The sequence below is a fragment of the Salvia hispanica genome, chromosome 3 (genome assembly GCF_023119035.1).
Source record: "Salvia hispanica cultivar TCC Black 2014 chromosome 3, UniMelb_Shisp_WGS_1.0, whole genome shotgun sequence".
NCBI classification, from domain to species: domain Eukaryota; kingdom Viridiplantae; phylum Streptophyta; class Magnoliopsida; order Lamiales; family Lamiaceae; genus Salvia; species Salvia hispanica.
Window position 1 is genome coordinate 13,219,788 of NC_062967.1, and position 21,242 is coordinate 13,241,029.

At 32.9% G+C, this 21,242-nt stretch overlaps 2 protein-coding genes across 5 annotated transcripts; both read left to right on the forward strand.

Annotated features, from left to right (window-relative positions):
• The first annotated feature begins 4,380 nt into the window (after positions 1–4,380).
• On the forward strand, positions 4,381–8,403 carry LOC125212212 (coatomer subunit gamma-like). 4 transcript variants are annotated; one of them, XM_048112308.1, is made up of 8 exons: positions 4,381–4,503; positions 6,609–6,723; positions 6,813–7,013; positions 7,109–7,213; positions 7,306–7,515; positions 7,597–7,815; positions 7,901–8,005; positions 8,078–8,403. In XM_048112308.1, the coding sequence occupies exons 1-8, from the start codon at positions 4,475–4,477 to the stop codon at positions 8,192–8,194; spliced, it is 1,101 nt and encodes a 366-aa protein (XP_047968265.1). In that variant the 5' UTR covers positions 4,381–4,474; the 3' UTR covers positions 8,195–8,403. The 4 variants fall into 4 exon arrangements, with proteins under 4 accessions (XP_047968265.1, XP_047968268.1, XP_047968266.1 ...); XM_048112309.1 differs by having other exon boundaries at positions 4,440–4,503; positions 4,742–6,723; XM_048112310.1 differs by lacking the exon at positions 4,381–4,503 and adding an exon at positions 4,540–6,084 and having other exon boundaries at positions 6,178–6,723.
• A 6,277-nt stretch (positions 8,404–14,680) lies between these two features.
• On the forward strand, positions 14,681–16,856 carry LOC125211607 (cyclin-D4-1-like). The gene is made up of 6 exons (XM_048111478.1): positions 14,681–15,172; positions 15,521–15,607; positions 15,710–15,808; positions 15,891–16,092; positions 16,181–16,269; positions 16,352–16,856. Exons 1-6 carry the CDS (start codon positions 14,882–14,884, stop codon positions 16,577–16,579), a joined length of 996 nt encoding a protein of 331 aa, XP_047967435.1. The 5' UTR covers positions 14,681–14,881; the 3' UTR covers positions 16,580–16,856.
• The last annotated feature ends 4,386 nt before the right edge of the window (positions 16,857–21,242 follow it).

Genomic DNA, 21,242 nt, shown 5'->3' on the forward strand with positions numbered 1-21,242 from the left:
TCCGTTAAATTTAACGGTCAAAACTCTTTTAACACAGCTGGTAAAATAATTTATTATATTTGATCAATACCAAGTTTACATAATTCAAACAGTTAAACACACAATATCTTATTGTTTACAAATTAATTCAAACGGTTACACAGACAATATCCTAGTATTAATTTCAAACCGTAAAACACACAATATGCAATATTTATAAACAAATTCCAATCCATCCCTAATAATACTTCAATAATCATCAGCTTCGGTATTTATGCCCAACCCTAACACTTGTTCGTTAATCAGCATCATCATCACTTGTTCACTGTGTATTAAAAAAAGTTAGAAAATGAATAAAATTGAAAGGAAAAAGAAGTTAAAAAGTAACGAAATTGTGTGTACCGATAAAATCTGTTCAAAGTAGGTGAGCATTTTCACTATCATATCATTCGTCTCCTTCCTTGATTTGTCGGTCAATCCGATTCTTAATCCATGTTTCAACAAACGGCGCGGTCAACCCGACAATAGTTGGGATAACAGGCGAAGCGGCTTGCTCGACGTGTAGAAAGCCTATTTTGGCTGCAGGTTTGATGACAACAATCAACATGCACATGACGATTGCAAACGCCACGGCCAGTGCAGTGTGACAACAGTTTCTGATCCATTGAGAGTTTGCCAGTCCTCGTTCGGATTCCGCCAGCGGTGTGATGGTCATCCTCTTTGCACAGAGTAACTGCACCATCAGCTCTGAGTTGTTGTTACGCAAGTAGACATGCCCACGGTTCGTAAACCGGCGGTTTCGGTTCGAAACCGCCGGTTCCGGTTTCGGGAAATGTGGAACCGAAACCGAACCGTGAGGCTAGGTTCCGGTTCCGGTTCAAAAACCGGCGGTTTTTAATGGTTTTTCACGGTTCCGAACAGCCGGTTTTCGGCGGTTTTTCACAGTTTCAGCTCGGTTTCACGGTTTTCCGACGGTTTTTCACGGTTCCGGTTTGGAACCGTCCGGAACCGACGGTTCCGGCACGGTTTCGGTTCGTAAAATTTGAAACCGGAACCGGCCCACGGTTCAAAATATGGCGGTTCCGGTTCAAGAAAAAAGTCACGATTCCGGTTCGGAACCGGAACCGGCGGTTACGGCTCCGCGGTTAACCGCCGGAACCGAAAACCTTGGGCATCTCTATATGCAAGTGCATCACTTGCGCCATCAGACGGGAGTTCAGAGTGTTGTAATGCTGCACTTCGTCTCTGATTCGTTGAAGTATCGTTGCGGTTGCCACAGAGGCTTGCAAACAGTTCCTCGAACGGTGCATGTCATCCAACATCCGTCGGTTCTCCAGAAGTCTCTCCGCGCGAGTGACCATCGCACAGAAGAGACGGACCTTCCTAGATTTCTTTCAATGCAATCGAAGAATAATCCTCTAATTATATCATTATACATCTCTAATTAGATTTCTTTCAATGCAATCTAAGAATAACCCTCTAATTACATCATTATTCATCTCTCTTTGGCAGCCCTACCATTTATGACGCAGTCAGGGGCGGACGCAGAAAAAATTGACTGTAAAGGCTGAATTTCAGTATGTATTTTTTCACGGTCAACATAATATATAATAAAATTATACTCCTACAATTTAAAAACCGCAAAAACTGTAAAATGCATATATATTTAATACGAAGTAGTCCAAAATATATCTAATAAAAAGAACACGTCATAGTTGCGGTTTTACATCTAAAGCGGTGGCAACTGAATTCTACGTGTTCTCATCAATTGAGAAGTACAATATTAGTTTATATACATAATTTCATAAGACACTATCAACACTCACTAATAAAAATTGTATTCATACGACAATCACAAATATTATCTTGCAACTAACCATTGTTATAACTTTTATTAGTTTGTAACTATTCTATCAAAATTTTATAAAAACTAAAAATAGAATATAAAATTAACAACTTTAATAAACTCCTTACCTCACACTTTGTGTAGAATTTGAATATTAATTTATCTAAAGTTTCAAAGACTCAACCCCACTTTTACAAAATGGCATTGTTTCTGTATCGCCGCAGAGGCCGCTGTAAACTTCAAATTGACAAAAACCCTTCTATTTCTCTTTTTTAATTTTTTAAAATCTTAAAAACGTAGTGCCAATTAAAATGTAATTTCCTTTTTTACTAAAATTTAATAACAAAAACGTGTGTCACTTTAAAAAGTGACAATTTTAGAGTATATAATCTTTTTTAACCAGTTACGAACTGGTCAAAGCATTTAAAGTGGGGTCCATGTGACTTTTACTTTTTTATTAATTTATGTATGAAAGTACGGAAATGGATCCTCTGGAGTGCAGGATTCCACAGCATACAATGTTGTGGTCAAAACGCAAATTTTAAAGCACCAAACGCAGTCCATTTTATTACTCCTAGTTAGTAATTGATTAATTCAAAATGCATATTTTAAAGAACCAAACACATGCCAATTGTTGATTAGTTGATTTATATTTTGAGTCTGCTTCATTTTTATGTACCCCACTATACCATTTATAAGTTTATTTCACAATTTTTTTATTTCATTTAGATAATTATTTTATTTTAGGGATTACTGTAAATTAAAATTTATAAGTTTTTTTTTAATTTATAGAGAGAGCTCATTTTTATGATTGGATTTGTAGTAGTGTTTTCAATTGAGGGCTAAAACTATTTAAAAAAATGTTTAGAAATATAAAAATAAAGCTTTTGTGACATACTCTACAATTAAGTTTCATGCACAACATGTAAGAAATAATGAAAACTCTAATAATCCACTAATCAAATAACAAAATATTTGCGTTTGTGCTTTAATATTTGCGTTTTGATCACAGCATTATGCTGTGGAATCCCCCACTACAGGGGATCCATCCCCGTGAAAATACTCTTCTTCTCCTTCCTTATGCTTCTCCAACGCCATGGTTATTTCTTCTGCAAATTTTTAAGTTTCCTTTCTTTAATTTTCAGCCCCATAGAGTTATTCATCCAAGATAATTTGTTCTTCACTAGCATTATTTGGTAAGGGCTTTAACATAATTTTTTAAAGTTTTAAAAATTTTGAAAGTAGAAAATTTAAAAACAAAAAATTGGGTAAGGGCTTCAGCCCTACCCTATATGAACGTGTGTCCGCCCCTGGACGCAGTTGTTTGCAACGACGACAATAACGAAATATTCACAACTGTTCATATAATTTGGGGACTGTCGATTTTTGGATTTTGTCCATCTGATTTGAAATTTGCATGATGCTTTACGATGCGAATTTCAAGTACCGTGCGAATTTCAATAATCGTGCAAAATTCAAGCACCGTGCGAATTTCAAGCATCGTGTGAATTTCAAATCAGAATGTTTTGGTCAAATATTAACATTTTTCCGTTAAATTTAACGGTCAAAAATCTTTTAACACAAACTAGTAAAATAATTCATTATATTTGATTAATACCAAGTTTACATAATTCAAACGTTAAACACTACAATATCCTAGTGTTTACAAATTAATTCAAACCGTTAAACACTACAATATCCTTCGTCCATTTGTCGTTCGTACTCCTCATCACTACTACCACTAATACCACCCACGTTACTCATTTCGCGTTGTTGCTCTTGTACATAAATTAAGAGAGAGAGAAAACTCGTTAAAACAAGTGGTGCGGATGAAAATGACGTGAAAATCGCGTATATATAGTATTTCGAAAATTTAATTAAAAAAAAATGCGCTGACCGATCGTCAGCCTACAATGGCGGCGAGCAGATCGGCGAGAGCCAGCGCCCGGGAATCGGCCAGCACTCGCCGAAATGGCCCTCGCCGATTGCAATGGTTCGGCGAGCGGACCGGCCATCGCCGAGAATCAGCTAGCCGGTCGCTCGCCGACCATTGTGGATGCTCTAACATAACAATTAAGACAACGAAAAAGTAAGAGACCAAGAATTGGTAAAGTGACAAAGATGAAAAAGAAAAATGTATAATTTGTAATTTACTATTACTATTAACTCATAAATAAATTTGCTGATGATATGCTTGGTTTGATTATAATTGTAAAAAATCTATATGATTCAATAATATAAATAGTTAAATCTGTATTCTTTTAAGAGTATTCATTTGCTGATAATTAGTAAATAAATTTATATTATTTAATTATTAAATTTATTCATAAATTTAAAGTATTACAAATTAAAAATGATTATTTAAAATTGAAAAATAAATATAGAGTAGTATATTTGAATCAATCTTTCAATAATAAATGATTTAGCTAAAATGTAGAAATTTTAGAAATAATGATAAATTTTGGTTAAAAAATTAATAATCTTAAAAAGTCAATACAAGAAAAAATAAAAAAGATAAATTTTGTATTGTAAATATAGTCACAAAGAAAATGTAAATTGCAAAAGAAAAGAAGAAGTGACAAAAACGACAGCGTATGGTATACAAATTAGCACCGGCTCCAGCCGCCGTCGCCACCGCCGTCTACCTCAATGCCGTCGGCTGTTTTTATAACTCACCGGTAAACAACACACATTCAATTTCCTTCTCAGTTTTTTATAGCCTAATTCAGCATCTGCATCGCGAAACTTCAAATGATTTGCTTCATACTAATATTCAGATTCAGAAACTAAATAATGCGATAATTTGAGCTGTATGTTTATACAATCTATTATGCCTTTTATTAGCTTTTGAATCAATTGAAACCGCTTCATTCCTGTGTTCTTCCTTTGTTTTTGTTATTCTCAATTTGAAATTAGGTGCTTATTTGGGGATCTTGTAGTGGATGGAGGATTGTGCTTGTGATTAGTGTTTTACTATATCATATCTGTGTAAGCTACAAGGATTCTTCAAGTTTATTAAAAAGGGTCATGTTTGTTTGTCGGGAAAGTAATGTTATTAGAGAAAATGATTAGGATTTTGATTTCTAAGATTTTAATTTCTGGCATTCTTGATTTTTAGGAATATGAATTCTAGAAATATAATTCCAGGAAAATATGATTTGGAAGAAAATTACAAAGAAAAATTGAAAAATAACAAAAAATTGCTTTCTGCAATATGAAATTCAAACACGAGAACCAAATATGCTTGCAGTTTGCAGCATTATATATGGTGAATTCAGATCAGGATGAAACTTACAATAAATTATTTATACAATCGGCGTATGAATTTGCATAGTACCACAAATACATTATATATGGATCGATTGAGGACTTAATTAAGATAAATCTCTTGGCTAGTTGATTGAAGTGTTGGAGCTATAACGATAAGCGTCAAAGAAAAAGATTGCAAAAAATTGAGATAAAAAGGTTTAGCGGGATTGAGAAGAAGAGAGACGGACGGGAGATGAACGTTCTTTCAAAATTACAGATTGGGGAAAAAGAATACCTAGGTTGAGTAGAGTAAAAAGAATCCTTAAATTCATACATAACATTCCCTTATTTTAGGAATCAGATTCCTTTCCTTATTTTCTTATAATTTCAAGTAAAAACTCCAAAAATTGATCTTGAGGTACTATTCTTTCTATAAATTTGTTGTTTATATGACTTTTATTTCATCCATTTGTGTTTCTGTTCTTTTCAGATTTTTTTTTATCAATGGTGAGATTATCCATTTGATTCCTTGTGTTTATCTCCATAAGAGTTCAGGATCTAATTAAATTTCTTGTGTATATCTCCTCAAGATATTAGGCTTTAAATTTCAGGTTGAGTTTATGTAGGATTCATGCATTTAGATTTACTGTGTTTATCTCCTCAAGTTATCATGCACAAGGTTATCTCCCTAAGAGAATAAGGTCTAATTTAATTTTTCGTGTTTATTTCCTCAAGGTATTAGGATTTAGTTTTCAAGTTGAGTTTATGTAGGATTTGATCAGTATCATATAATTAGGTGTAGTGTTGTTCATTTTTTGAATCAGCTACTTTCTTTGATTAGTTTAAATTGTCTCGAAAAGTTTCGAACGTGTCCTTGGATAGAAGTGACAGATTGTGTTCGTACAACTTGTATGTATGTTTTGGCCTTGTCTTCTGAGAGTGTCAGTGTAAGTTAAATACAATGCGGCGGCAGATTGTGAAGAGAGACGGTGATCATTTTACTGAAAAAGGTTGATTAATTCTGTATATTGTTTGATTTCGATTTAGTTCGTTTTATTTTGAAATAGAAAAACTAAATTTTGAATATTTTAATGTTTCTCCAGATTGCTCTTGGTTTGTGGTGATTGAGAAACATGCTGTTTTAATTGAAGTGAGGGGTCTTGGTGATCCCTATATTGATAAAACAAGATGTTTGCATGTACTCTTTTCTGCAATTTCAAATTTAATATAATTACAACAGTTTTTAGTTAAAATTGTATAATTATTTCGGTTTCTGTCTGCTTTAGATCATCAAAAAGCTTCTGTATCTTCTTAATCAGGGTGAAACATTCACAAAGGTCTCTTTCTCAACTTTGGTATTCGACTTAGTTCCATTTTGTTATTGGGCAATTGAGATTCATGAAACCCGAGAACTATTTATGACCGTGTTGCATATCTAACTGCACACAACATTCCATCCGAGAAGATGTTTTCAATTTTCACGTATGTGATAGGATTTGGATAGCATTTGAATTTAGTGTAATATGTTTTGTAGAGTGAAGCTGCAAACTATACTTCCTTCTGCTGTTAATGTGTATCGTTTCCAATATGTTCATTTGAGAAGATTGTTTCATCTAATTACAAGGGATCTTTGCCCTATTGCAGATGAGGTTCACATTTCCTCTTCTGTTTTACATTTACATGTTTCTCTTCTACCTAGTTAGGGGCTAATTTTTATTTTTTATTTTTTTCTAATAAGGTTCCCCTAGTCACTAGTTCGTTACTTAAAGACGTCAACACTGGTAATGTTGCATATCGGGCAAATGCTATCCGTTTGCTTCGTCATATCACAAATGACACATCCTTAAGTAAAGTCGTGAAATTCCTCGATGAGGCTCTATGTGACGACAATCCTGTTCTTCAAATTGCTTCCCTTGTGTGTGCAATCAATCTGCTAAAGGTATTATAACACCATACTCCATTTGAGGAATTACAAAAGTATCACCTAGCTAGTAGTTGAAGTCTTTATAGTTTTATAATTGTATATTCTTATAGAGAGATCCAAGGATGGCCATCACACTCAATCAAGTATACCATATATCAACTTTCTACGGAAAAGGAAAACACGTTCAGTTCCATGACATATATCTAAACTTTGTGGTAAGAATATGTTTCAATGGGGTACAGATGATGGCACTATTCTTGATTCGTTGCTCATTTTCATGTCTATATACACAAATATGTATGTATAGTTGGCATATCATGCATCATTATTGGGGTGGGGCCGTTGGATTTACATGTTACAAGAGCATGCAGATGGAACCAGTATACCGTCAACTGTTCATTCAATCAAAATGTCTCATGTTTACATCGAGCATGTTTCAAGGTGTAATTTTTCCGGGCATTCTTGTTGGTCTTCTTCACCGTTGGTGCCTTTTATCCTGGCTCGTGGTATTGCTCAGGTATCGTTGCTAGTGTAAAAATAATATTGATGGCAGGGGTGGTTGTCTCAAGTGCTGATATACATAGATTGAGATATGTAGAGCTACTATGTCCCTGATAGATTTACTAGAGACAAATACATAGAGTCTTGTATCCATGATAAAGATGAAATGGTGGCAATAGAAGGATTCCGGTCACTGCCAAGGGTGGTAGGCATGCGTAATAGTGATGTTAAAAGCGCCATAGATGTTATGCGCCTAATTCTTCATGATTCTCACCGGCCTGTGTCGAGGTTTAGTGCTGTCATGGCATTGCACAAGGTTGATTAATTATCTCTGTACATATATTCTCATTGCTAGTAAATCTTTGCTGATTAAGTAATGAATTTGATTTCTGATGTAGCAGGTGGGGATGGTGCATAATGTGGTATGGACAACTCCGGAGGATCATATAGCAATTGGTTTGGATTTGAATGTATACACGATACATATGGAGCAAGTCGAGCATCAAGTAAGTCATCATATTTATATATAAGCCTAAGTCTTAGTTAATGTGAGTATGTTTTTGTAACATGCTATGCAGGATAGTGAGGCAGAAGCTGAACAAGCATCTCGAGTCATCAAATCTCGATCATGTTCGTATAACATGCATGATGGCGACCCAGAAGCCGAGCAACTATCTCAATCATTTCCAGTCTAGGAAGCTGAAGCTGAAGCTGAAACCCATCACGTAAGCATTAGGAGTAGGCTCCTGCAGAAATCGTCCAACCAATTGGTCACGAGATAAATATTTATTTTAGTACAGTAATATATAGTGGTCACGAGACCACTATATGTTACATTATTACTGTACAAATGGCGGGCTTGTGATTGTTTACAGTTGTTTTTAATCCATTAATTTGTTCTTAATTGAGGATAACTCAATGACAATACAATTTGATTAAGTCACAACCTGATTAACCCGCATCAGCTGGCCGGAACCAACTCGGCTGGCCCGATATGCTGCCGGTTCTATCTTGATCTGCGATTAATTGCATATTTTTCCAGAATGCTATAATGCAAGGATTAGTGATGTTAAATTCAGTTTTATGTTGTACTACTAATTATAAAGATATGCAGAGACTAGGTAGTTAATTGTCATCTTCTTGAGCTGTGTTTTGGACCACTTTTTAAAATTGTTTTCTGACATTATATCGTACCAATTTCATATTTTGTTGAATGATAGTACTAACTTTCTATATTTTGATAATTGATGTCTCAAGTTAATGCACTATTTTACATACAAATAGGAGATGGTGTTTTTCTTACATAACGACAGGCATTCCCTATAGTGTAAGGATGCTTAAATTGAACCAAAAATATTTCCAAGAACCTTTTCTATTACTATGGCCTATAATTCTTCTTTGAAAGAAATTAGTCGGTTTTTTCGTATGTCGAGAACTTTGGAATGAAAATTTGCTATTGGTTGGAGGGTAACGTTTTGCCAACTAAGTTGTGTTTCGTCGTTGAAAAGCACCTGATCAAAATTTCCCATGGCATCTTCTCAATTTCAAATTTGGCTAATTGAGCATTCATTCCAAGAGTCATGGAAATGTCACTAGAAACTTGTGAATGTGAGAATATACTAGTTATTCAAATTAAATTGTACCAAAATGAATTCTATTAATATAAAATGATACTCCTTTAGTTATGTTTATGTGCTATTTAGAGGCATTTCTTTTGAGTGCATATGAATTATGTAAGAGAAAATTATTGAGTTAAATTGAGAAACACTAAAGTAGAAGACAAAAGAAGGTAGGAGAGATAAATGGTTATTTCCATAAAAAAAAATTAATTGAGTGAATTACTCGAAAATGAATACGAACAGTGAACCTAGGATAAAGGGAGTATTGAAAAGTTGACATTGAAGTCTTAGAACATTGACACATATGTTTATATTTTTGTATATATGTTTATTTCATCTTAGTTTGGTGTAGCATATTAAATTATTTATATTTTAAGCATTTTGGCAGGTGAAATATATACATTCAAAAAAGGCATTATGAATTATAGAAAACATAATAGAACATGATCCAAAGGCTGTCAAAAAACCATGATTTTTTAAATTTTGTTTTTGGTTAATATCAGCTGCGACTTTTTGGAATTATATAAAACAATTCTTGTGTCAACTATTTATACTAAAATTGATACAAGAACATGTTTGTACTATCCTTGTCTTCTATATCCCCTACTTAGTTTGAATAAATTTTCTTATTTATATTAATTACTTGTTTGTCCTTTTGCAAATATTGAACGTAAAACACGTGAATTTACCCAAGAAATTGACCAAAGATAGTTGTCTTCCCCCCAAAACGTTTGTTATATATGTAAATTAGCTAATTTTTAGCATATTTTATACACGCTTGGTTGAATATCTTAGAGTATGAAATTCAATATCATTTTTTATTAGTGTAATTAACAAATTATGTACTAGAGTGTCCGTTACTACAAATGCTAATTAGTGGGAGACAAATGGTTCCTCTATCTGCCCACGACTCGAACCCCGACCTACTAAATGGATGAGAAATGTCTTACCAACTAAGCTATGCTTCATCTTCAAACTATCAATTAAGGTTTGAATCACTACAAAGTACAAATCATAATTAATGGGAGATATTTTAAACTCTCTAACTTACTATTTGATGTATGATCATCTTGAAGAAGCTTCCAAGTGACTATATCCTAATATAAACTCATAATATGTAGTCCAAATGAATTGAAAATTCATGAATTTGAGTGAAAATGAAGGAAAATGGAATGTCTATTCGATTTCCAAATCGTTTTTTTGCCGGACTCCAATTGTTTTCTCTAATTTTTCCCAAATTTTCTCATTTTTTTGTTTTTTCGAGTTCTTTGGACCAAAATCGCTAAAACCAACACGTTGGTTTCAATTCAACTCATAACAGACAATTACAGTCCAAAATTTGAATCATTAGACCAATTCACTACTGAACCGATGATTCTAGTTTAAGTATGCATCCCCCCACTTCGTGGTCTAAGGTGGGAGTGTGTGAAGAATGGATTCTTTGAAAGCTCGAATCTCAAACATTACAATAGTAGCGACAATATAAAAGAGTGGGTGAGGATGGAGGAGGACCACCTCAAATATGCCCATTTCTAACATACAAATACAGCAATAGATACCATTATTTATACTACTATTTTTTATGTAATACATGTGGGAGTGTAAACCCAATAATTCTTGATTAAATTAGCTCAAAGAAGGCTGCTCTAAAACTTTGTAGAAACACGTGACATGACATGGCTCCCTTCCATTTTCTATATATATAAATTTGGTGTGGTCTAACTAGAATTTTTGGGGGTAACCCCCTCTCCCTTTAAAGATGGTTTGTGAAAGTAGATGAAGCATGCATGTTTCTTTACATATATGCAACCTTTGTCTAAACCCAAGCAAGATTCCACAATCAGTATCCTAAGCTCTTTTCACCTTATCTATATCACACAACATGTTATTTTTCATATGTTTTCGTGGCCTCGTTCCTAAGAATAAAATTTGAGTTTGGTTTGATGAAATTAATTTAGGGTGCATTTGGTAAAATAAATTTGAAATTGTGTCATACTTGTAATTTTACTTGTAATTTTAAAGCTATTATTTGGCAGGTCAAAAAAAATAACTAATTTTTAAAAAAATCTCCGTATTATTTTGTTGATATTTTAAGTTGGGTGTGCAAGTGCAAAATATTGTGTGTATGTCGTGCGAATGCACGCGTGTACAATGTGTGTAGTGTATTTCTTTTACAGCTATTTGGAATTCCAAACATATTATTGTAGCTATATATATATAATTCAAATTATAGAATTAATTTTTTTTATAAATTATAATTCAATTTCAATTCCATATAATTATAATATATATGGTACTCTCTCTGTCTCATTATAAGTGACGCGTACAATGTATGTATCGTGTATTTTTTTTACAGCTATTTGGAATTCCAAGTATATTATTGTAGCTATATAATTCGAATTATATAATTAATTTTTTTTTATAAATTATACTCCTTCCATCCTACTTAAGATAACGCGTTTTCCTTTTTAGTTTTTTCCAACTAAGATGACACATTTCCTTTTTTGGAAACTTTCTCTCTCCAATTAATACACTCAACTACTTTTCTCACTCATATTAAAATATTCTATCTCTCTTTCTCTCTCTATTTTAATACTTACACCCACCTTTTCTCTCTCCAATTAAACACATTAACCAATAACTCCTAAAATCCCGTGCCGACAGAAGAATGTGTCATCTTAGCCAGGTCGGGGGGAGTATTTCAATTTTAATTCCTATAATTATAACATATATGTTACTCCCTCCGTGCATTATAAGTGGGGCGTATTCTTTTATAGGTCGTCTCACTATAAGCGAGACATTTCCTTTTATAGCAGAAAACAACACTCTATCTATCTTACTTTATTCTTTCTTCTACTACTTTTCTCCCTGCTTTTTTTCACTCCTAAAACTTATGCCTAAAAGAAATGTCTCACATGTAATAGGACGGAGAGAATACTAGATAGTGAATTTGGAATTTAACACTTCAATTTGAAATCTGAACATCCAATTTCACATAGTACGTAGTACTCACTCCGTTCCACAATAATTGTCACTATTTTCCATTTCGGTCCGTCCCACAAATAATTGTCACTCTTCATTTTTACTATAAATGATTGTAAGTAGGTCTCACATCCCACTAACTCACTTCACTAACATTTTATTATAAAACCAATATAAAAAAGTGAGTCCCACATTCTACTAACTTTTTAATTAACTTTTCTTTATACTATTTCTTAAAACTCGTGCCCCAAGAAGAGTGACAATTATTGTGGGACGGAGGAAGTAATCTTTTTGATAAGAGAATCCACTGGTGGACCATTGACTATTTTATATACTCCTCATTTGTAGATATCTCTATATCTAAAAGGGATCGATTACTTAATTACCATTTGACTAATGATAGATGATGCTCATATCGCTTGACCACATCCCGTATCACATCCCAACTATATGCACCTTTATTGAATATAGGAAAACGAACTTATTCAAGCTACCCTGGACCTTAATCTACTTGGTCTAGTATGAACAATGAGGTTTTAGAATTAATTATGCAAAATTTAATATTCATCCTATTCAATCCTTGCTACTCCAAGTAGTTATAACGGAAATAGTATTAATAGTTTTTTTCTAAAGAAATTGGGTTTATTCCATCCATAAATTGACCTATGGCTATGAACAAGCAATATTTTGGCATCAGTGATAGAAAAAAGTTAAGACATCCTAATTAGAATTCACTAAATTTTGATTAAAACGTGTTAATTTTTAATTAGAATTTATTAAAAAATATAATTAGAAAAGATGCATCAGAATTAAAAGATAATCACATGACCAAATAGTATCCGTGGTTATGTTGTATTGAAATTTAAAAGTACTCTTGATAACAAAAAGAAAAGTCATATCAAAAGTCATTAAAATCTGTTATCTTTATTAAATAAACACTTATCTATATCCTTTTTTTATTATTCTTTTTTCAATACTCTCTTATCTATATACTCCATATTCTTTAACGGTAATATTATTTTCTATAAACCAATTTTATGTTTAATGACAGCTTTTTAGTCAGTAATCCGACTAATTGTCTATCTATATTCTTTCCCTAATTCGTTATCGATCCAATTTCAGAAATAAATTGAAAATGGGATTGCTATAAATTTATAATGGTCAAGTAATAAATTGATATTTTCCATTCTTTTACTCCCCATTTAATACAGACGGCCCCAAAGCGAAAGATGAGAAGATAAGAGAGAAAAGAATAACACAATATAATTAGTTGTCACATAACATTAATCACAATTGTCTAATTTTAAAATTCCAAGACTGGTATTTGTTCTTAGCTCTATATTAAACAATTATTTGAATTTATTAAAATACTCGTATATGTAAAGGGCCATAACAAAGCTAGAAAAGTAAAAATGGGAAAAATAAGGTAATGTTGAAATTTCTAAATAATTCTATCATATTTCATTATTTTGCAATTCTCTATAGATAATAAACAATAATCGGTGCATGAATTGAAAATAAAATCACATTATTAGCAATATTTCTGATCGCTTCCATAAAATTAACTTTCAATTTAACTATATTATTAATTAGTTTGAAAATTCCGAGTCGCCTAATATATGTTGAATTGTATCTGATATTAAATAATAAATAAATTAAGAAGTTGGCCAATTATCTTATTTTTATCATTTTGGTTCGTTCGTTGTTATTCGTATCATTTCACGCATTCATTTATCTTTTCTATATTTACTATAAATAATATAAAAGTGCAATTGACGTCACTTATAACTTTTTCTATCCGCATTTATTAAACCTCGAACTTCTTAAAAGATGACGTCTATTGGCGAAAGTGCGGAAAAAGTGTCATCAACTTAACTTACAAAACATTAAAATCTTGTATGTTACCAATATCATTTATGTTAATCAATTCAATTGATAAAAGTTCGTACGATCTTTGTACTCTTTCGCTGCGAGCATCTTATTTAATTGAAAAATACATAACTTGTACGGATGCGGTTGTTATAAACACGCCCGCAACGTTTCATAGTAATACACGCTAATAAATACATTTGTCGTCTAGTAATAATAATAAACTCAGATCACCAAACTCATTTTATTCATATTTTTTAAAACTAATAATGTCTACAAAAATAAAAAACTCACAATTCTTTTTATTTTCTAACTCACATTTTAAAAAACTCATATAAAAAAATGAGACTATAATTATAATTTACAAGTAAACAAACAAAATTACTTACAATATTTGCAATCCAATCACCACGATTCATTGCTGTAATCCATCAATTATTTTCCAATTAATCACCATTATCTCAAAGGAAATATTGTTCATTTCACAATTACAGTATCTGATTTTTGTTTATACAGATTTTCACTGTCCAAATCCCTTTGAATCTAATTTATTGTAACAATCCCACTGGTAATAAGAGTATATACTATTATCTTGCAAAAACAAAAAAATATTTTTACAAAATTTCCACAATTTAATTTTTGTCCTCTTGTGTCCAAAAAGAATTCTCAGTCTCCTCTTCCCTTTACCCTAAAGACAAATGTTAATTTCTACACAAAGCTCCTCCTCCACACGACAGTCTATTCAACATCCCTCTCTCTCTACAAATACTCACAATCCCCTTCCCCTTCTCTCCCCACATAAATGGCAGAGGCATAATGCCAATCTTTACATGCACATAGAAGCCAATAAACCCCATAAAAATCCAATCTTTATGAGGTTTTGATATCTTTGCACTCACATTTCTATTTCCAATGGCTGAAAACAGACGCTTTGACTGTGTGGCAGCATCAGACCTGCTGCTCTGCGATGAGGGAACCAAAAGCCTTTGCTTTGATGATGGAGATTTCGTGGAAACTCTCAATGATCAAACCGGATCAGATTCAGGCCCTTTCACTCCTTTGCCGTTGCTCACTGAGGAGTGTGTTGATTGGATGGTGGGGAGGGAAGCACAGCATTTGCCTAGAAATGATTATCTCAGGAGGCTGAGGAGTGGGGACTTGGATTTGAGCTTGAGAAGGGAGGCTCTTGATTGGATGATTAAGGTTAATTCTTTGCCTTTTTGGGGTTTAATCTGATTGATTTTTATGTTTCTGGATCGAATTGAGTTATGTCTTGCTTTTGGATAATCTTGATTTGCTAATTCTGTGTTTGTGGATTTTACTTTTAAGGGGATGTTGATGTTCATCCCCTTCCCTTTTAAATGACTAATCTTTATGTGGAAATGGTTAAAGATTGAGTTTTTAAGTGAATTTCTGCATTTATGTTCATTCATTAATGGTTTGTTGAGCAATTTAATAGCAATCTATGGCATTCTTCATTGTTCAGTCAATGTTTTGGATTGATGAACTTATATGTAAGTTGAATCTTTCTTATTCTGTACAACTTTGCAGGCTTGTGGTCATCACAACTTTGGAGAATTTTGCTTGTATTTGGCTATGAGTTACGTGGATCGGTTTCTGTCAGTGTATACCCTCCCTGTATGTGATCGAAACAAGTAACTCGAAATTCATACTTTCATTGATCTGATTGGCCTTTTGTTTTGTAATGGTGATTGATTCTTTTTCTGTTGGCATCAACAGAAGGGCAAGCATTGGGTGATTCAGCTGATCGCGGTGGCTTGCTTGTCGTTGGCTGCCAAAATGGAAGAGGTTAATGTGCCATCTCTAGTTGACATACAGGTTAAGTTTATTTAACATTTCTGCGTTGTTTTGGTTATGTGTTGTGATCTCGTTTTGATGACAATGTGGGCTAATCGAGCAGGCAGGGGACCCGAAGTACTTGTTTGAGGCGAAAACTATCCAGAGAATGGAGATGTTGGTGCTGAGCTACTTGAAATGGAATGTCAAGCCTTACACTCCATTCAACTTCATTGAGTTCTACCTCAGGAAATCGTGCAAACCTCAGACCCCACAAGGGCCGTTGCTAACTAAGTCGACACAGATCATCCTGAGCATGATCAAAGGTACTGATCTTGATTCTTGCAGCATTGTGTAGCTAATCTTATTTGTGGATCATAAAAATGATATCTTTTGGTTGGGAACTGAATGCAGGTATCGACTTCTTGGAGTTCAAGCCGTCTGAGATAGCTGCAGCTGTGGCATCGTACGTCTCTGAGGAAGCGGATGCTACACAAGAGAAGGTAGTAACTTAAGGCAACTAGTTTGTCTACCTTCCTTGCTTTCTTGATTTGTCGCGTTTACTGATATTGGGATTTGGTGTAGGAGGGGAGAGTGGCGAAATGCCTCGAGCTGATTCAAGATTTGATGCCAATAGGCGGGATTGCTGCCCTTACTGGTTTTACTGCGATGAGCATGGCTTCACGTTCACCATCATCGTCTTCAACACCATCACTGCCCTATAGCCCGAACGGGGTGCTGGATGCTGCGTGCTTGAGCTACACAAATGAGGAGAGGTCTTCTCCAATTAGCAAAAGGAGGAAGTTGGATTAAGATGGTGCTTCTTCTTGATCCTCCAACAAATGGGAAATTCTTTTACTTTCTCACAACCACACACACCCACACTAGGTTTCTGGTGAATGGGATTTTTGGAGTGGAAGTGTAAAGTTTTAGCTACATTTTTATATACTATAAATCAATAAAAAGAGAGAGGGAGAGAGAAGATGATGGCTTTGGGGATGCTTTAGCTTTCATGGACAAAATATGAACCTCTTTTTCAACCAAAGGTTTACTCTTTATTTTATGATATATCTCTTTTATTTTGTTGGAACTTGTCTTGCTATATTGGTGTTTTTGAAGTTATACTATCAAGGTACTGTGTATCATTTCGCTCCGGTGTGTCGTCCCTGGATATTTCGACCGATGTTTTAATTGTGTCGCAAATTCGGCAACACGTGTGAATTGCACACACCCACGCTCAACGAGCAACATCCCGCTTAAATGTTGATCCTGTGTGTCTTCAACAAAGCAGCTATCACGGAATCTGGATGCGACCAAGTGACGAGTGGAAAACAATTCCCAAAACCCTCAAAGGTCTGTTCGAATTGCTCTTCATGTCTTTAGGTCTATCCAATGCACCTCGTGCTTTCATGAGATTTGTGAATCGAGCTCTTCGCTCTCTTATTGATGCGTGTGTGTGTTGTCATTCATTTGGACGTCATTCTTTCTATCGTCGCACCCCTTGAATCGAGCTATTTGTTATTTTATGCGCTTAGAAATTTTATGTTATCTCGTCATAAATGCATTGTACGTCGATATAAATCTGTTTTTGGAATACATATATTTGCTCAAGGCATTCGCTAGGGTTGACACTGAAAAACATACTTTCGAGGTTTTTTATGCATAAAGAAGCAGAATTAGTGAGCAATAAGTCTAAAAAAGCACCTGCAAAACAGCTAAACTAATCTAAAAGAAAAGCCAACAAAACAGAAAAATTAACATGAACAATCCCTATCAAAAAATGACACAGAGGTCAAATTAACAAATGAGAACGTCTTCTACATTGTGGAATAAATGTGACATTGTCAATGATGGATCATTAGCTAGCTTCTTACGGAAGCACTAAGTTATTCATAGCCTGAATAGAAAAGGATAATCACCAAAGGAAAATATCTCAGAAAATTGTTACTGGTATTTTTTAATATATGTACGTTACATTGAACATCCGTTTTTAACTATAGATAGTGGTAAGTAATAACTAAAAGTGCTTCTAAGAAATGAAAACCAATGTTTAAAAAATCAGACTAGACTAGTCGGTTCAATCACTTTTACCATTAATTGATACCTTGTCTCTTCCGATTCGAACATAACTAATTGATATCTTGTCTCTTCCGATTCGAACATAAGAAAAGTAGGAAAAAATGACTCGTTCACATGTGAATTAACTACCATAATGTACGCATATATTTGTTACAATATTATTAATCCGATTAGTTGAATCATAATCATAAACTCATAGTTTTATTTTTACTTCCATCGAAGAAAATCAATTTTAGTTAATTTAGAAATAGGAGAAAACGGTGTAGGGTAGTAGGGGCGCAATGATTACATGTCATGCCCTTTTGGGGGATTTTGAAGTGGGCCAAGTGGGCCACAGCCCGGCCCACAAGGCCTTTTTGTTTTGACTGTTTCGTGTAAAATCAGGTATGACCACTTAATATTGTCCTTTTTCATTTTCTTTCTGAAACAAATATATTAATTATTTTCTGTAGCACAAGAAGCCTATAGAGTGCAATGTGGGGACTGATTTATTTAATATTTCTAGATATAACCAACTCGGATTTAATATTTGATCACATTATCAAAATTCGGTGGGGCTTGCGAAGAAGAGAGTTTTGCGATGTCTCATCTTTGCTGGTTGCGCTATAGTTAGACAATAATCGGAAAGCGAATAAAGACGATGGTTAATGCACATTGCCGAACTTTGGTTAATTTTGATGTTGTTGAAGTGAGCCACATTCATTGTGGAGACAACTTTATAACGGATTTTATGGCTTGGATTATTCTTTTTTTGCGGCTTGGCTTTTTGCCATTTGTCTCAACTCTTTGCTCGCAGTTTGTCGGCTCGAGCCTTTTTTTATTTATAAAAAAGTGGCTTGGATTATTTCCGATACACTTATTGATTGCTAAATTCTCTGCTGGCTTCGTTTGTCTTAACTTAAAAGAAATGATAAAACAAGTTCAAATTTAATTAATCCATCAAATGTATGGTGCATTTATTTATTTGTTGTTTTATATATTTATCATGTCATTTAAAATAAATTTCCCTAAGAGGGTAAGACAAAAAGCATTGTGGTTGACAAATATATATGTACTTTTTCACTATTACACTATTGATTTCACTTACATTATTGTCATTATTCTTCATGTCTATATAATTAAAATTGAATTTCACACCTATGTAAAAAAATTTAATTTCAATATATATGGGTGAGCAAAATACTCAAAAACTGAATTTCAATATATATGGGTTAGCAAAATACTCAAAAACTGAATATTCGAATCACAAATGAAATTTAGTCAGATTGTTTTTGGACTCAGTTTGATCCAGTTTAGATTTTGGCATATTTCAATTTTCAATTTGGTTCAATTTGGATATATAAAAACAAAAACTTAATAAAAAAATTGAATATAATAAAATATTAATATAAAAATATATACCTATTATTTGTGTTGGTTTATATTTTATGAAAACTGTAATTGTTTGAATATGCTAACAAGTTGATTTAATATATACTTTTTATCGAAATTATATAAAAAATTAGGATGTTTTTTTCTGTTGTATGGAATATATTTGTGCAATTTTGAACATTCAATTTGCTTTGATTTTTCGTTGTTTGGATTTTGATTTTCGGGTCAACCTTTCAGATAATTCAGTTCAATTCAATTTTGATTTAAATTTTTTTATTTTGATTTTTCAATTTGATTCAGACAACAAAAAAAAAAAAATTTAGAAAAGCTAAATACCCACTCTTAATAATAATAACACTAACATGTAAAAACATTGAAGAAAGAGGATGGTGATAATATTTTTAAAGACCAAGACCTTAACCACCATCACTGCAAAGTGCCACAGTTTGAATACCAACAGAAACTTACTTGTAAATAGTAAAAAATGTGTTACTTTTTTTGCCTTGATAGAATAGAAATAACTCTATTCACCAGTAACAACTAAGCATATGGTCAAAACAAATATACTAAGTAAAAACTTTGGCCATTGTAGCCATCTGCCTATAAAAAGGATCCCAATAACATGCTTTTCTCTCTCTCTCTCAACGCACACAAGATGAGGATCAGAAACAAGATTCTTGAAAACTGTAAACAAATAATTTACTTTCAGCATAGAATTAAATGACCCATGAAGGCATGAACTATGAGGTCTCCTCATATTTATAATTTGGTTGATTGTTATTTATTAACCACATAGAATTTTTATTATATTTTTTTCTCATATCATTGATGGTCATCACATGATTCTAGCTACCTATATGCAACATGATATGATAATTTGCTTATATCAATTACTTAATTTTGATTTATCTCTTACTACCAAGATAAAACTTTGTTTTAGAGAATATGTTAGGAATTACTACCACCATCTAATGATATGGAACGAAAAATACAAACATGAATATAGATCTGAATTTGTGAAAGATATTACGCATTGAACATTATTTAAATAGAATCGATGGAAAACTGACTTATTTTGTATTTGTTTCCACAATTGATCGAATCCAAGTGAACCCACTACTTTATGTGGATGTATCCACATGTATTCCAATCTGATGTACGAATGATTCTCGATACAAAGTTGAATGAAAGAAAACTGAAAAGATCTCTTATTAATAGGTAAGTATACATTAACTTCACCATACACTAATACACTATATATAAGTCCATGAACTTGTATTCTTTTGTCTGCAATAATTATTAATTAATTAATGTCAATTAAATATCATAATTTGGTCCAAATATCTTTCTAATCATACTGTGATATTATAAATGTTACATCTAAGCTAAAATTATTGTGATATCTCCTAATTTAGAGACGTAATTATTTGCGCACATAGAGCTAGTATGTTGCGATTTATTGATTTTCTTTAAAAGAAAAAAAGGTATATTAAGGGGTTTCTACATTTAAGACAATTCAAATATGAGGTCCATAAATTCTGGTGCATTCATTTTGTTAAATCATAATTATAATTAATAGTAAATTTAAACCCTCAATTAATATACCCTAATTAGGAATAATAATCCTAGTTGAGAATTATATATAGTGGATGCAAAGCAGTTATAGAATGTACCATATAATTTGTTATAATCTTGATCCACACAATAGATTAAAATCAAACTTTAATAATTTGGTCACAAGAATAACAGTAAAAATTCAAATAAATGATTGAAAAACTTAGAAATGCATAGTGAAAACCAGCTAATATGTGCATGAAATCTTCATTTGTCTCTCTCACAACATCACTTACTGTCTCTGCAATGTTTGGTTTGGTTGGTGAAGAAATAAATCTCTCTCTCAGGTTCTTTTGTTTTTATCTTTCTCATTATTTTTTCTTCTTTTCAAAAAAAAAAAAATTGATAATTAATAAGTGACCAAATAATGGGATCCATGCATACATTTTAACAACTATTCTGAAAAAAATGT

Excerpts from the sequence above, each read along its gene's own strand:
- LOC125212212 (XM_048112308.1), top strand. The coding sequence starts at position 4,475 with ATGCCGTCGGCTGTTTTTATAACTCACCG. Across the intron at positions 7,816-7,900 it reads CTGTCATGGCATTGCACAAG|GTGGGGATGGTGCATAATGT; the intron begins GTTGATTAATTA and ends CTGATGTAGCAG. Across the intron at positions 8,006-8,077 it reads TGGAGCAAGTCGAGCATCAA|GATAGTGAGGCAGAAGCTGA; the intron begins GTAAGTCATCAT and ends CATGCTATGCAG.
- LOC125211607 (XM_048111478.1), top strand. The coding sequence starts at position 14,882 with ATGGCTGAAAACAGACGCTTTGACTGTGTGGCAGCATCAGACCTGCTG. Across the intron at positions 15,608-15,709 it reads TGTCAGTGTATACCCTCCCT|AAGGGCAAGCATTGGGTGAT; the intron begins GTATGTGATCGA and ends TGGCATCAACAG. Across the intron at positions 16,270-16,351 it reads CGGATGCTACACAAGAGAAG|GAGGGGAGAGTGGCGAAATG; the intron begins GTAGTAACTTAA and ends GATTTGGTGTAG.